The sequence below is a fragment of the Aphelocoma coerulescens genome, unplaced genomic scaffold (assembly GCF_041296385.1).
Source record: "Aphelocoma coerulescens isolate FSJ_1873_10779 unplaced genomic scaffold, UR_Acoe_1.0 HiC_scaffold_365, whole genome shotgun sequence".
Lineage (NCBI taxonomy): Eukaryota > Metazoa > Chordata > Aves > Passeriformes > Corvidae > Aphelocoma > Aphelocoma coerulescens.
This window is the reverse complement of record NW_027183708.1, coordinates 59208-75470: the sequence shown is the minus strand read 5'-3', so window position 1 is coordinate 75470 and position 16263 is coordinate 59208. Positions and strand designations below refer to the sequence as shown.

Below are 16263 nucleotides of genomic sequence, written 5' to 3'. Positions count from 1 at the left end.
ACCCCCCCTCTAAGAAAATGGCTGCTTTTTAGACCCTTTCCCAGCCGGGACGGTCCCTGTCCCCTTTCCCAGTGGGTGGGTACTAAGAAACTTAGGTGCTCTCCTGACCACCTTCTTTTCTGTCCCCTCCCCTCTCATCCTACTTCCTTTTTAGTCAGGTCTTCAACCCTGCCCCTCTCCCAGCTCCCAGCAACACCCAGCAATTTAACTAGAACAGCTCCAAACCATAAATCCAACATACATCCAACAATTTTCATTCTTTGACCTAAACCCCTTTTGGCTGCAGCAAAATATTACTTCCTCTCTCAGAGGGAATCGGGGATGTGCCTGAGGCTTGTGCTTGAGTAGTGAACTGATTTGGAAGGGAGCAGAAGGCTTTCAGTAGGCAATTTGTGTTTTCTTTATTACTTTGGGAAAGAAAGATGCAATGTGGCTTCACGCAGCAAAAGCACTTGCAGGGTGCAGTGACGAAATGTTGTGTTCAATTCCCAGGGAAGGAAGGTGTAAATGACCATCAGAGGAGAATTTGAGGAATGGGTGTTACGGGTTCAGGAGGACGCCCATGCCCAGAGAACTCAAGACCCAGTTAGAATTGCAAAGCAAATGAATTTTAGTAGTCACGTTAGCAAGAAATACATACCGGCGCCTGGCTGCTGGAAAAGCCACCGAGCAGGAGAAGGAGATAGAGCATGGCTCCTGAGTGGGAGGGGCAGAAGGGCAGGACTCCTTCAGGGCATCCCCTGGATAAAAATGGCGTGCGTCATGTCGTCCTCTCCCCTCCACCCCAGGAGCACACCTTATATCTCCTCCTCAGGAGTGGCCAGTTTCAACATCATTTCGTCCAGGGCCAGCTTACGAGATGAGGTCACATTGGCCCATGATCATACTCCATGCCAACAATGGCTCCATTATGTATTGTTTCTCCTTTCCCAGGATGAGTTCCACCAGGTGACCGATACCTAGTTTCATTTCTAGAAGTTAGTCCCGCTAACTAACAATACAGTCGTCTTCTGCATTATCTTGTCGATGTGCAACACTGCGGACCAAACATGTCAGGCCTCAGATCTGTCTCCTATCCCTGACACATGGGGATGTTCCCCAAATGACCACCAGAGACCCTCAGGACACCCCTACTCTCACATCAAGAACTTCTGACAAGTGGTTTAAATATGTCAAATAGTTTGAAGTCATGTTTAGCCTGTGAGTTTCAGCAAAGTAATGAGTGTGTCTTAGTTCCATGGGTAGAAGCTAGTAAGTGAGATTGCTGGGTGTGCACGTGTTAGGGAAGTGATTCCCCATGCACCCAGCGCTGAAATCAAGTGACGCCTCCTTTCTAACGCTGAGCTGGCAGCAGGGATGGATCCCTGCTTGGTAACCTTTCATTGTGGTCACTTACATTGAACAGTAAAAAAGGTTGAAATGAAATATTTCAAGCCGTTTCCCCCTGGTTTCCCTTTCCTGGGGGCCAAAGCTCTGTGCCCCAGGTGGCCTGGGTGTGTGCAGAGAAATGCAGCCCCCACAAAGCCCTTGGTTTTCCCACAAGTCATCATCACTCCTTCCCAGGTGCGCCCAGCTCTGGCAGGAGAGAGAGAGCCCACGGCGCAGTGGGCACCGTGCCCTCCCAGCCGGGGCTCTCTGGCACAGAGCAGCAGCAGCGCCAGCACCTTTCAACCCGCTCCTGGCCTTGGCTTCAGCCGGGAGCCAGAAGCCTCTGGAAATCAGCACTGCCAGTTGCATTCCCAGCTTGGAGCAGCTCCTGCGGGTGGGCAAATCCTGCCCGTTCGACTGCTTCCATAGAGGACGAAAGGCAGAGGCAGAGATGTACCTACAGAGGGGACCAGGGCGTGTCCAATAAAAGTGCAAATGTGTGGGGAGATTTGTTAGGAATTATTACAGCTGTCATGCAATTAGTGCCTTCTCTCCTGGATCTGTGCAATGCTTTGGGCCATTTTCTTGGTCTAGTTTCCTTTGCTTTGGTCCCATCTCAGTGTTCACTTGGGGTACAGGCTGTAGGTGCTTGGGGCACTCTTTGAGTTACTCTTGGAGCCTTTGAACAACAGGGTTTGGCCCACGAGGGGACTTTGTGCTGCTTTGTGACAGAGGAGAACTTCCCAGGCTATTGTGTGTTTGCTGCAGGGAAGCTTGGGTTGCTTAGCATCAATTCCCAGACCAACGCAGAGCAGCTGCTTTGTGATGTCAGGGCATGGTTGCCACGTTGTGGTGCTGTCATCAGAAGGTTGCCTTGGTGCACAGAAGGTCTCAGTGTCAGAGCAGCTCTTGGGCTTGCTCAGAGCAGGAGCATCCTCCTGGTTGAGGCCTTGTCAGGGGGCAGCTGCACTCTGACAGGAGCCTTGTTTTTTCTTGTGTTAGAGCACAGTCTGCAAACTTGCACAGCAGGGCTAAAATCATGGAGGCATTTGCTGCTGCAGTTTGCACTGTGTATGGCATTGGTTATTCTGCCTATTACCTGACTAACCTGACACGTGAGTAGAGGTTTTCCCTGGGTGTAACCCAACCTGGCTTGTGTAGGGCTTCCTGCTCTTTCTTAGTAACTGAGTTGATTTTGAAACAAAAAGACCATTAGGATGCCACTGCTTTGGTAAAGCTCCTGTCAACACGTTCAGCTCAAAAGAGGGTGTCTGTAGCCAGGGAGGTGCGGGCAGCATTTGCAAGGGAACGTGCAGGGGTTCCCTTCCCTCCACGGGAGAGTCTGTGGCAGCCGAGTCTGTCATTTCCTCAGGGGGCTGGGTCAAGCAGGACAACTTTGAAAAGGCAGCCTGGGAGGTGTTCTCAGAAGGCCTTCAAAGAACTCTGCAGTTCTGCCTGGAATTCAGGGAAAGCTTCTTTGTTTCTAAATTTTGTCATTAAAAGATTTGACTGTCTAACTCAACCCTTTAATGAGTGCTGAAATAGTGATTCTTTTTGCAATGAAGTGCAAACTCCCAAACAGTGAGTGTCTGCTCTTGAACCCCAGAGCTGCTCCTGGGCTGTTTCACAGTAGAACTATGACACCTCAGGGGGGTTTGGGGGAAGGTTTTCTGGGCAACGGTATTCAGTAACTTAATGAAAATTAGTGCATGCAACTTATTTTTTAAAAAAAAGAACCTGAAGGAGAGGATAAAAAAGGCAGCTTTAGCTGTTGGGCCGAAGAGAAATATTGGGTGTTGAAGAACATTTTGCATTTTCGTGATCAAGTTTGTATTCATTTACTGGCAAAAGAGGCCAAAGCATAGGCACAACCAAGAATATTGTCCTGCTCTCTTGCTGGATGTGTGGAAGAACTGTGTCTGCTGGAGGGCTGTTGTGAAAAGAAAACACTCTCTGTTTGGGTGGACTTGTTCTGCGGGATTAACCAGCACAGACGGTTTTTTCGCAGCATCTGGTTCATTTTCCCTTCCCACTGCAGGTCACTTGATCCATGTATTCGTCAGTGCTGATCCTGAGGTGAGTGAAAGGAACCTTTGATGTTCCTGGTGTTTAAGAACTGTGGAGCAAGCTGTGAGCTTGGCCTGTGGCAGTAGAGTAAGGAGGCTGAGCTGGGTGGGCAGAAAGAAAATCCATGTTCATGTCTGCAGCAGCAATAGCAAAGGCATCGCTGTGTAAGAGCTGCTTTTGCATTTCAGAGCTGTCGCAGAACTAAAAGCCCAGCTTTGCAGAGAGAACGTTGCTTGCTGACAGTAGCCAGAGTGCAATATCTAATTCAGAGCAATATGCAGTACTGTTGAAATAGCCCATTTTACTTTAGTTGGAGGCACTTGGAATCCCATTGCTATGCAAGGTTATGATTTCTCCTTAGTAGAGCTGGTTGTAGAGCTGAATAGAGATAAGGTTAGAAATGACAGGTAACTGCCTGTCCCTCACACTCCTGCCTGTACACAGAGCCCAGAACCAACCTCAGGCTCTCCTCTGGCTCCCTCTACTCCTGGAGAATTGGGCAAATGGGTGACAAATGTCCGGAAATCTCCAGCTGGCATCAGACGTGAACCTGAACGTCGTGAGCCGGTAAGTGGCAGTTGTGGTTGGGGCTGTCTTTAGAGGAAATCAGAGCTGCAAGTTTCTGAGCGGCCAGCACTTGCTGGTGGTGGCCGAGGATGCTGAGTGCTGGAGTCCTGGCAGGACCTAGCGATTCCCCCCAGCCAGTGAGAGCTGGGACACGGCCTTTGAGCTGTCATGTTTAGGCCCCAGCTTGCTGGGATTCCAAGAGGGGCAAACGTGAATCATGAAGGCTCCCCTGTCGCCAGAGGAGGGAGCGCTCCAAAGACACCGCTCTCAGCCTTGCCAGACACGTGGGGGACACGGTGGCCTGGAGAGACGTGTCCCACTGCACAGGCTGGCCAAGTAGCTGCTGGCACAAAAGCTGTTGATGTGAGCACACAAATGCTTTGGGGTGGTTTGTCCACATGAGCTCCTTGGGTGGGCTGAGCTGGGAGTATTTCAGAGACACACTGGGGACGGGGAGGTGCTGCTTGAAGTCAGGGACTTTGGTGCCTTGGTTGCCAGGTTGTTCTTTGGCCTCTTCAGGCAGAGCAGTGAGGAGCAGAGCTGACAGGGGCTCTGAGTGTGCCTGTGTTTTTGCTTTTGATAAGCTACAAAGAGATGGTTGTATGATAGAAACAAATTTGCTTCTCTTTTGTCTAGCAGGACAGGTGTAAAATCCTACCACATCCAGAGAGCGAGGCGTGGAAATGACTTGAAGGAGCAAGTCAAGTAAAGTAAATTCGGTGCTGGAAGAGTGAAGTTCTGTCACTCTAAATCAGCGTGATGCCTGGAGGGTTTTATACCAGGTTTGCACCTAAGCTGATGCTAAAGAAGTACATAAGGTCCAACATAGACCTAAGGTTTGCACAGCAGAGTTTAGGCTGACAGCTAAGGGAGCATAAATTCAATGGTCTTTCCAATCCAAAAGACTAATGAGAAATGTTGGTATTTCTGCTCTCCTTCATTGTTTACACTATAGAAACATATTTTCTGAGATTTTGCAATTGCAGCTAAAAATCGTGGCCAGGTTAAGTTATGTAAGTAGTTGTTGTGCCTTTAGAATTGCGCAGGTCAATATCAGTGTAGCTGCTTCTGGTCATACAAAAAGCTCTTTCAAGATACATCTTAAAGAGAAATGGGTTTTTCCTTTTCATTCTTAAGTGCAAAGCCTTCTCCAGGACGTACAGCAAACAGGTTATCTAGATTGCCTTTTCACAGTGACAGAACACTCCCCCTTTAATCTGCCTGGATTGCACAATTCTCATCTGTATTAAGGAATTTCATTTAGTCTCTGCTGTAAGTAAGTGATTTCTGTGCAAGAGGGTTGATCAAGGATAAACCCAAATTAACAAGAGTGGTATTTGTTAGGGCTCATCACACACTTTGAACAAGCCATACCATCAAGCCCAAAGCTAATATGGCTCCTTGTTAAATATTTCTGATGGATTGCACATCCTTGTGTGAAGAGGGAATTGGGATTTAAAGCCAGTATTTATGCATATATAAGCATTGTGCATGAACATTGCATGTTCAGAATGAAAACCAAATATCACCTGTACAGGGTAAACACTGCAATAACACAAACACGCTTCTCCCATCAGGTTCACAGGCAGCTTAACCAATTCTGTGCTTGCACATAGCCTGTTCTGGCATCTGGTGTCATTCTGAACCGGGGAAAGTCACACATAGATACTGTAGGACCATGAAAATCTCTCCAAATACAAAGCAGTCTCCAGGTGACACGAGTGACTACAGCAACCTCCAATAACGTAGCAGGGAACCCAGATTTGTTGTGTTCTCTTTGTCATTATGGGTTTATAATTCACAGACTCCGAGAAGGGCTTGAGTTGGAAGGGACCTTAAAGACACTCTAGATCCAGCCCCTCTGCCATGGGCAGGGACACATTCCACTAGCCCAGGTGGCTCAGACCACATCCAAGCTTTGGCAAATACCCAAGGACACCTTTTCTGTTTTTCAAGGTCAGATTTCCATGCTCCTATTCACAGATGGCTCCAGTCTCATGCAGAGGATTGCTGGGCTGGTCACTCTCATCTCCACAACCCAGCAATGGTCCTATTTTGGATGGCCCCAGGGACCAGCTACTGCCTTTGTCCTTCCGCTTTCCTTTCCAGGATCAGTGATTTACCGCTACTTCCTCCACGTCTGAGACAACTGGAAGAGATAAGGCACTGCGGATGCAGCTTCTGACAGAGAGCTGATAACACTCAGCTGAGTATTTTATTCTCCTGCCACTACGCTGTCAGGCTGCCTACACAGAGTTCCTCCTGCTTGGAAAGGGGCTGGTGTGAGCAGCAGGAATTGATGCTGGCTGGAACACTTCAAAGAACTGGACAAAAGCAGCCTTCTCTGGAAGGCCACCAGCTGCCCTTTGCCAGCAGCACAAGGTGTGAAGGCCCCTTTGAAGGCCATCCCTGCACAAGGACAGCCTGGCCTTCCAGTACCTCCGCCAGTACCCAGAACACCTTTCAGGCTTTGGGGCCGGCCCTGTCCCTCGCTCTGGAGAAGCAGGTTGCTGTTAGAGCTCACATATCCACAGTTTCTGGCTGGATTACCACGTTTTACCACAGACAGCCCTTCCGACAACAGTACACAGAGGCTCAATCTGCAATACAAGGGCATTTTTTTCCAACTTCTCCCTTGGACCAGTGTGCAGCAAGCACACCTGGGCCTCATTCAACTCTCTGTGTGGGCCAGGTGTCAGCTTCTGTTGGGAATTTAAAGCTTTTACCCTACTTTCCACAGCAAATCATGAAGCAAACTCAGCTGCACCAAAGCCCAAATTTCACTTTAAAAATTACAATTTTCATTTTCCTCTATTCAAGCCATGAAGAAAACAAACTTTACTTGAGTGAGCTGGAGGCACAGCGTCCTCCCAGATCATTCACGAGCAGAACAATACTCCAGGGGAAGACTGGCAAAGCCAGAGTTTCCTGATACTTAGGAAGCTTTGCAAAACCTTCCCACCTGTGGTGGTACTGCACCCTGCTGAATTCCTGGAGCCCTCACTCACCTCAGGTAGAGTTTGGACAGGAAGGGGCAGGAGGAGGGAAGACTTTGCAAACCCTGTCACGAGGCCAGGGCTGTTTTCATTTATGGTGACACGTTGCAGTACATAATCTTTTATTTAATGGGAGGGAGGGAGGTGCTGAAGGGCAAAAATTCTCAGTAACAAGGACATCTTCCACTTAAACAGCAAGGTAAATGAAGGGGAAAGTGCAATCCTATCTTTCCTGGAAGGGATTTTATACACATTATTGTTGCTGAATACATGCCTAGACAGTGGTGATTTAGGGCATCTAATCAAGCTCCCACAGTATCACCACATCTGTTTTGCCACATTTTCTTTCTTGTTTTCATTGTGCACGATTTCTCCTCCCCGGCTGGCTCCTGGCTGCAGTTCTACGCTCAGGGGAGCCCCGCTTTCTCAGCAGGCCTCTGCAGCGAGTCTGTAGCCAACGTGTGGCTCTGCTGCCAGCCCAAATGTGCCGTTCCCTTGCCCAGCCTGGCTGCAGCTGGGGGATCTGCTGGGCACGGCTGGCGATTTTCATGGCCAAAATCCTCCAGCGTCCTCACGTCTACATCTGCCCCTTGCTTTGGAGAGCACAAATCACAGGACACTCATCTCAGTTGACAAATGTCATTTATTACAAATTGCTACACCCGCGCTGACAATATATAACTATACAGATCTAACTTGAAGTTCAAAAAAGTAATTTATTAGACTTCTACAACAATGCAATGTAAAACTATACAAATACCCACTTCCGTTAACAAAAATTAATTTATTGCCAACCTCTACAACAACTCACTATACACAAAGATCAACTGAAGGTTAACAACTTAATTTATTGCATACTACTACAACCGTACAGCCCATATATCAGTACAAAAATATCACTATCCTTCTCTAAATAGCCCTATGCCAAGAACTCAATAAACAGCATTCTACAACTGTACAACTTCACACATATTTAAATAGAAATAAAGACATTTATAACCACCACAAGATACAGATATAGATGAAATATTAGATATTACATACTATATCTATAAATACATACATACAACAAACCTATCTCTAGGCAACCATACCAATCTCCATGTCCATACAACTGAATCAATACCAATATATAGCTGTACATCTCAACACATATGTAAATATAGTTATACATAGAAATAGATCAATATACATATAAAAATATAAAAATAGACATATATACCTAACCAAATACCACTATACTTATTTAAGTAGCCATATGCCTAGAACTACATCAATAGAAATAGATACCTAGAAATCAGCATACATAGGAAACAGAACTTAACACAGACATAACAACATACATATATACTTAGATAGATAGATACACATATATATAATTACAAACATATATATATATACAGCATACATCCATAAATATAACAACATACATATAGAAATATACCTATACAAATAGCAACCTACATATAAATATCCATGTAATTATCACTATCTTATGAGCAAGTCCATACATCTTTAAACAGAAATACAAGCGGAGGGATTCCAGCCGCCCCATTTTCAAAGCCTCTCCCTCGGTCTCTTCCTCCCGTGCAGAGCAGCTCTCCTGGACGGGGACAGCAGATGGGACACCTGGGAAGCAAAGGGAACACTGAGTCAGGATCGGGACGTTTCCCTTGGCAGCAGCTGCACTTCCATCAGGGAAGAGAAATCTCAGAGCCTCCCCAGGAGGCTTAGAAAGAAAAACCAGGCCCAGCGGGCCGGGCTGTGGCGAGCGCAGCCCCGGCGGGACCGTCCCGCAGCCCCCGGCAGCGCGGCACAGCCGGCACCGCTCCCGGGCCCTGCCGGCGCAGCTGCCTTGCCCAAGGACAGCCCCTGTGCCGCCCGGGGCAGCCGCGCTGAGCGGCCCCAGCACGGGCAGGGCCCGCTCCTGCCCAGCCGGCCAGTGCCCGCGGCCAAAGCCCACGCCAGCCTCACGCCCACCCTGCCTCACCGGCCCTGGGGCCTCACCCAGGCTCTCGGGCGGCAGCAGCAGGTCCCCGTTCACTGCTCTTGCTGTGCCCTTCAGCTTCTCCCTGCTGGTTCTCATCAGTCTCTGGATGTTCTCAAGGTCTTCAGGGCAGCTGTGGCAAAAGTGGAGACTCTGGACTTGGTTCCATGGCTTGGCAGACCCACAGTCCCAGATCCCGCTGTGCTCCCTGCTGGCCCCCTCCATCCCCTCAGCCCTGCCATGCCCTCGGCAAACGCACAGCCGCCTTCAGTTTCTTCAGACGCCCACAGTCCTCTCACGCCCCTCAGTCCCTTCAGATCCATCCTGTCCCCTTAGACCTGCCACCCCCCTCAGCCTGTGCCACTTCCCTGTTACCTCAGTGCCACTTCGCCCTCTGCTCCCCCAAACCCCCCAGTCCCACCAGCACCTCAAGGTCACCGTCCTTTCAGTGTCGCTGCCTCCTCAGCGCCCTCAGCCCCCTCTGGCTCACCGTCCTCCAGCAGCTCCTCAGGGCACAGTGCCTGCGGCCACCGGCAGCTCCCACCGCTCCAGGGACACCGGGGCTGCAGCTGCTGCTGCGCCCGGCCCGGCCGCCAGCTCGGAGCCAGCACAGGAAGAGGGGACAGAGGGGGCACAGGGGAAAACAAGAGATTAAAAAGGTGGCTGAGGGCAGAAAGAGCTTAGAATGCAGCCTAGGCTATATAAACATCAATCTATGTATCTAAACATCCAAATACTTCTAACTATATAACTGTGTACATTTATAAATATAACTTAGATATATATATAAATTTTTCTCTACACATATATAACTCTGCAAATCTATAACTGTAACTGCCTATGTATAAATACAATTACATCATATCTATAACTATATATATAAATTTAACTACAAAGATCTATAAATATATGCACCTATAAACACAACTCTATAAATCTATAAACACTATATGTAACTAATAAGTATAATGTAAATACTATAAATAACTATATGGATATATAAATATAACTATAGACATCTATAAATCTATCTATAAACAGAGGGATTCCACCTGCCCGATGGTCACAGGCTCTCCCTCGGTCCCTTCCTCCCACGCAAGGCAGCCCTCCTGGAGAGGTAGATCAGATGGATATCTGGGAAGCAAAAGGAACACTGAGTCAATATTGGCCTTCAGGCATCTCTCCTTTTGGAAGTAATTGCCTTTCTATCAAAGACTGTAGAAGGTGACCTGAAAGGCAGACTCTCCCTTGGGAATTTGAAGCCTGCTCTTTAAAGAACAGGGAGCATTCCAAGTTTTCAAAACCTCCGAAGGTTTGAAGTCTCCCGATAAAGTCTCAGCACCCGCAGTGCAAATGGCACCCACGAGAGCTTGAAGCACAGACAGTCCCAGCTCCCACACAGAAGCCCAGCCTTGTTCCTCCTCTGTGCTGACACAGACACCTCAGTCCTCACTGAAAGAGCTGAAGCTGAAGGGTGCTGTGAGCTGAGTTACGAACCAGCTCCATTACCTGGGACCTACAAACTGCCCTCTGCAGTGAGCAACAGCGGCTTCAACTCGACCATCAGCTCTGGCAGGAAGAGCTGGGAGGGAAAGATCTCCCCATGAGGCCTGCAGGCTGCACCAGCCTTGCTCAAGAATGCAAATCCAAGGTGCTCTCTCTCTCCTATTAGTTCTCGCTAATTTGGGGTAAGTTTTTCCTTTCCAAATCATAAATCCTTGTGTTTTATCATTTGCTTGGCCTCAGAGCTTCTGCTGCTTGTATTTTTAATGTGTCTCACTAGGCCTACCAGCAGATTGGTCATACATTGATTTAATGTTCTGAGACAAAAAGCTCAGACTTCTACATTGACTTTCTGCTGGGGTTTTGCTCTCTTGCTTCAGGAGTCGCTCAGTGTTGCCTCCAGAGCACTGTCACCCTGCAGCAAACTCATCCACAGACTTCATCTCCAAACTGGGACACCTGGGTTGGTGACACAACTCCCACGGGGTCAGGGTTATTCATGGCTCTCTGGCCACAGCACAGCACTCGGTGTCAGTGCCTCTGGAGAAGCGTGGAGGGCAGGGCTCGGGGAGGCTGTGCCAGGGCAGGATTTGACCTAAAGGCACCAGGAAGCACCAACCCTGCAGACAAGAGCTCAACTCTTCTCATCTCCCTTCCTGCCAGAGGCAGGCTCAGAGCAGCTGCCTCAAAGCTCTCTAAAGCAGTGTGGGCTCTCTCCTTACCAGGCTCCTCGGGCTCCAGGGACCTCTTTCTGCAGCTCATGGCGCCAGGCAAAGCTCCCTCTGCTGCAGCCCTGTTCCCGGCCTCCCCTCCTGAAGACTCAGGGGCAACACTACGATTGTCCTGAAAACCAGAAAGAAAGAAACCCAAATATCACTCACTGTTTTCTGCAGGGACACAATAGATCAGAGCCTGCCACATTTTCTTCTCTTGAAGAAGAAAATGCTTTTGAAAACTGCTGTGTCTGAGTTTACAGAAGACGAAAGGTCATCACACTTAGCAATGAGATACTGGGGATCCCAAAAAATCCCACTCACCACCTTGACTCTGCCCTTTCTGGCTAATAAATCTGCAGCAGGCAGTGGGTCTGCATATTAAACAAAACAGAGAAATTCTTTGGCAAAGTTGTATAATAATATGCAAAAAGGCCTGTGCCAACACAGGAACTGAACACTCCAGGCACATCTGGGAAGAGGCAAGAGTTAACAGGAAGGGGATTCCTAATCCAAAGAGGGAATCTGTCAAACACAAGGACTCATGGTCCCTGACTGAATTGCTCTTCCACACAGAAGAAGCCCCTGGGCTTAAAGGAGTCCTTAACCCGTTCATGTCCAGCATCATCATTGTCCTGCTCACCAATCACACAAGTCATGGGGCCTCAAAACCAACACTTCTGCCCCCTAAAAGCTCCACTGCTCACACACTTCCATCCCTTGTTCCTAACAAAGAAGTCTGGGCCCCAAAGGCCTTCAACAGTGGAGAAGACTGACTTCTCAAACACAGTCCAAAAGCTGCCAAAGCTGACAAAGTTGAATGTGGGGCTCACACTGAACACATGAAGTGGGCACTAAGGAAGGAGTTCTGCCAGCTCCTGGCACAGGGATGTGCTCCTCCCTCCACAGCCCTGAGCAGAACAGCAGAACACTCTCATCCAGGCTGCAGCTTTGCAGGGTCTGGATGGGAACACACATCTCTTCCCACAGAGATGCCCAAGAGGAAGGTGCCTGAGCTCTGGAACACAGAGAGCAAGGCTGGCAAGTTTGCCCAGCTGAGGATTTGCCAGATAGAAACAGGAATGGAGGCACCAGGCTACTGAGAGGACAAGAAAGCTGCAGCTCCAGCCCTTGCTTTGCCTTGGCCTTCCCACCCAAAACAGGCAGAGCCCACGTCTGCTGCTCTAACGGAGGCACCTCTCGCCTGCCCCTCCCTGCATGGGACACTTTGCCTTCAGTGGCAATTCTCCCCACACTCTTCTCTTCTTTCCCATCACACAGAGCCTCTTAGAACCTACAGAGCATCACCACAAAGGCCCCTGCACCAGGGATTCTCCCCAGCAAAAGGAGCACCCACACCTGGCCACCACCGGCTCAAACCTCTCATCCTCCCTAAGGGGGGAGACTTTTCATTCCCTCTTCTTTTGGAAATCTTGCTTGACCAAGCAAATCCTTCCTCGTCCATTCAAAGCTTAATCCAAGAAGCCTTTGCTTCTCAGCCATGCAACAACATCCACAGCTCTCAGCCCAGCCCCTTTCCCTCCCACCCAATGGAGTTACCTGAGCAAAGGGAGACCTTTCAGGCAGGGATGGTGACAGCATCTCCTCCAGTGTCTTAAGAACAAGGTCTAGATCCAGGGGTGGCAATTCCTCGTCCCCAGGACTATTCCAAGCCCAGCTGGAGGCCGTCCACGCTGCCCAACCAGCACTGCCAGCTGGAGCACTGGGGGCTGAACTGCCTGGCGTGGCTGCAGGAATCCAAACACATTGGTCAGGCTCCAGAATGTGGCTTTGGGACACAGAGCTCTATTGCTGCCTTGCAGCAAACATCACAGGAAGCACACAGAAACTCAATTCCAGAAATGTATTCCAACTTCCCAGGGGATTGGAAGACTGATTTCTTCCTCTCAAACAGTGTTTCCTCTAATTGATGGGTATGGATATTAAAGGATGGATTGTAAAACTGATCTACACACAAAGACTTTGTAATCTCAGCCTTTTCTATCTCCCCAGCAGCTTTTAGATGTGGCTGCTTCTGAGTTTCTCATCCCAACAGACCACAGAAAGTGGATTCACCCAGGAAGAGCCCAGATCTGCAGACACACATGCTAAAATTCAACTGTGATTGTATTGTAAAAAGCAACCTTGTGGGTGAGGCTGTATTCTGCAGCTGCAGCAGTTCTGGGGACACACAGAGCTCACTGAAATTTAATAGCCTTCTTTGCAGGAGAGACAACCTGTAAGCTCTGCAATATCCTGTCAGCATCCTAGTTGGGCTTCATTCCAAGAGAGATGGGAGTTCACCTGACACTGACCGGTTGTGGACCAATGTTTTCTGCCTCTCCCTTTCATCCCTACAGAGAGGCTGTCTGGAAAATGGCCAGAACAGCCTCCAAATCTGGAGGAAGGACAGGAAAAGCAGACAGAGATTGGTTTTGTTTTCATGGTCCTGCTTCCCCATACACTTGACACTTTCTACCTGATTCTCTCTTGAGATCTTCCCATGACAGAGCACTGTGCAAAAAGACTTCAAATGGTCACTTTCCAGGATCTGTTTGAAAAGCAAGGGTACAAACTGTCTCCCTACCTGATGGGCTGTAGGCTGGGGTGTGCTGCTCTGAAGATGTGCAGCTGCGCTTCTGCGGAAGGGCCACGGAAGTTCTCGGATGGTCTACAGGCACCAGTGGAACCATGAGCTCAGGGTGGCGTTTAAGGTCCATGCGAACCAGTGGAATGACGAGCTCACGCTTGAGTGGAAATTTGCATGTGCCTGGTTCCTCAGATGAGACCCCAGGAAGTCCAGAGGTGGTAAACATTCTCTTGGGAGCTGGTGGGGAAGCGTCAGACTCCTGAGCACCTGGACTTGTCCTGGGAGGTCCGGGAGGCAGCTCTAAACCCTCAGGTGAGACAGCACCGAGGTGCTGGGATGAGGGAGCTGTGTAGGAGGCAGGGAAGAGGAAAGGAGGCAAAGGGAAGACTAGGTGAGTATTGGTTCTCAGGTATGTTTCCCTTGGCAGCAACTGTACTTCTATCAGGGAAGAGAAAAGCTCCCATCCTCCCAAGCAGGATTACAAAGAAGAAAAAAAAAAAACCATGCTCCCGGGCTATTCAACAACCAATTCCTTGTCTACTTAGCTCTCCCCTACTCATTCAACCGTCTGGGAAAACCGTCCCGCTGCAAATCCTTGGCAGGAGGCAGCTGCCAGAAACCCAACTGCCGGGTCTTTTCCCTCTGCTCCAAAGGGACAGGAGGCTCCCTCCAGCTGGGCGGGACCACAGCCGGGCCCTCGGCTTACACACCCGCACGGAGAGCTCCCCAAGCAACCCCAGGGCCGGGCCAGGAGCAGAGCCAGCCACGGCTCAGGGCTGGGCCGGCTGCAGGCCCAGCGGGCCGGGCTGTGGCGAGCGCAGCCCCGGCGGGACCGTCCCGCAGCCCCCGGCAGCGCGGCACAGCCGGCACCGCTCCCGGGCCCTGCCGGCGCAGCTGCCTTGCCCAAGGACAGCCCCTGTGCCGCCCGGGGCAGCCGCGCTGAGCGGCCCCAGCACGGGCAGGGCCCGCGGCCAAAGCCCCCGCCAGCCTCACGCCCGCAGCTCCCACCCCGTCTCACCGGCGCCGGGGGGGTGCCCGGCGGGGAAGTGCAGCAGCGGCCGCTCCGTGTTGAGCTGCTGGAAGCGGCTGGGCTGGCGGCTGCGCACCTCCAGCCCGGCTGCCAGCCGCTGCCTGTTGGCCCTGGTCAGGCGCTTGATGCGCAGGAGGAGGTCGGGGCGGTCGCGGCGGAAGTTGGGATTCTTGAAGTGCACGACGGCCCCGGCATCGCCCGGCACAGCCGCGCCAAACCAACCCAGCACCTTCTGGAAGCCGTACAGATTGAGCTGCCGGACGACGCTGCCGAAGTGCGTGGCTTTGAAGGAGTCCGGCAGCGCCGCCCCTCCCTCTCCGCCCGCCCCGTCGGCGCCGGCCGGGCTGAGCAGCTCCTGCTCAAAGAGGGCGCGGTCGATGAGCACCCCCTGGCCCTGGGTGTCCCAGCGCACGGAGCGGACGCGGGGGCTGTTCGCCAGGCGCCACAGCTTGGCGGGGAAGGTGCTGGCATTGAGCCCGGCGGGCAGCGGCAGCTCGGCCATCGCGCCTGTCGCCCACTGGCGCCGCAACGGCCGCAGCTGCACCGGCGGCGCGCGGCCTGAGGGGGGCGCTGCGCTCGGCCCCGCGCGGGAGCGAGCGGCACAAAGCCGGGGCTGCGGGCACAGCGCGGGCGGGGCGGCTCCCGGGGCGCTGCCCGGGCGCGGCACGGACCGGAGCGGGGCAAAGCCTTTCTTTCTCTGCGTGGAATCGTCCCTCTGCCTTTGGCTCGCAGCACGACCCCAAACCACCAAGGCAAGCGCAGCCAGTTTCAGAAAGGGTCCAAACTGAGGAATCCCATGGGAAACTGTTCCTATGTGTCAAGTGGCAGCCACATCTCTCTGTGTTCTGCATGGCTGAAGGGAGGGAGGAAAAAGATCTTCCACTGAGTAGCTTCACTCTTTTGCTTGGGGTTGCTACCAGAGTTGCCTACTTCAAAGCAGACTGGTCCAACAAGACCAGGGGAAATGATGAAAAGGAGAGACTTGAGGACTTGCTTTTTGCCTCTTTTCCAGCTAACTGACTGGCTCTTTCCCACTGGCTCTGCCTGTCTTGGGCAGATTTGGCCCATTTCTCATTCTTTGGAGTCAGAAGCAGCAACAGGAAGGGGCAGCAGTTTTGTCAGCGTTGCCATCAAAGCTTAAATCGTGCGCCGTGGATGGATGTTGCTTTCCCCAAGGGATTAATGACCTAGAGTTGTAGTGAACTCCCGCTGATGTCTCTCCAAGAGATTGTGCCTTTTTCTTTCCTCAGGAATCATTTCTTCTCTTCTTTTTTTTCCCCAGTCTGGGGAGAGTTCCAATGCAAAATCCCTCCTGCAGCCAAGTCTTTTCAATGGAGACTAACAAAGGTGATCTTCCAATCCTCTGTGCTTAGTGTCACTTGTTCTTTTAAATTCTCTCTTGAACTGGAAAGATTTTTCTGTTCATAGCAGGAAAAAATAGA

At 50.7% G+C, this 16263-nt stretch overlaps 1 protein-coding gene across 2 annotated transcripts; it reads right to left on the bottom strand.

Annotated features, from left to right (window-relative positions):
• Positions 1–7623: 7623 nt before the first annotated feature.
• Positions 7624–14255, bottom strand: LOC138101626 (uncharacterized). Of its 2 annotated transcripts, none has more exons than XM_068999393.1 (6): positions 13789–14255; positions 12762–12949; positions 11211–11331; positions 9476–10119; positions 9006–9118; positions 7624–8627 (listed from the first exon to the last, which is right to left on the bottom strand). In XM_068999393.1, exons 1-4 carry the CDS (start codon positions 14015–14017, stop codon positions 10049–10051), a joined length of 609 nt encoding a protein of 202 aa, XP_068855494.1. In that variant the 5' UTR covers positions 14018–14255; the 3' UTR covers positions 7624–8627; positions 9006–9118; positions 9476–10048. The 2 variants fall into 2 exon arrangements, with proteins under 2 accessions (XP_068855494.1, XP_068855495.1); XM_068999394.1 differs by having other exon boundaries at positions 9413–10119; positions 13789–14225.
• Positions 14256–16263: the final 2008 nt, after the last annotated feature.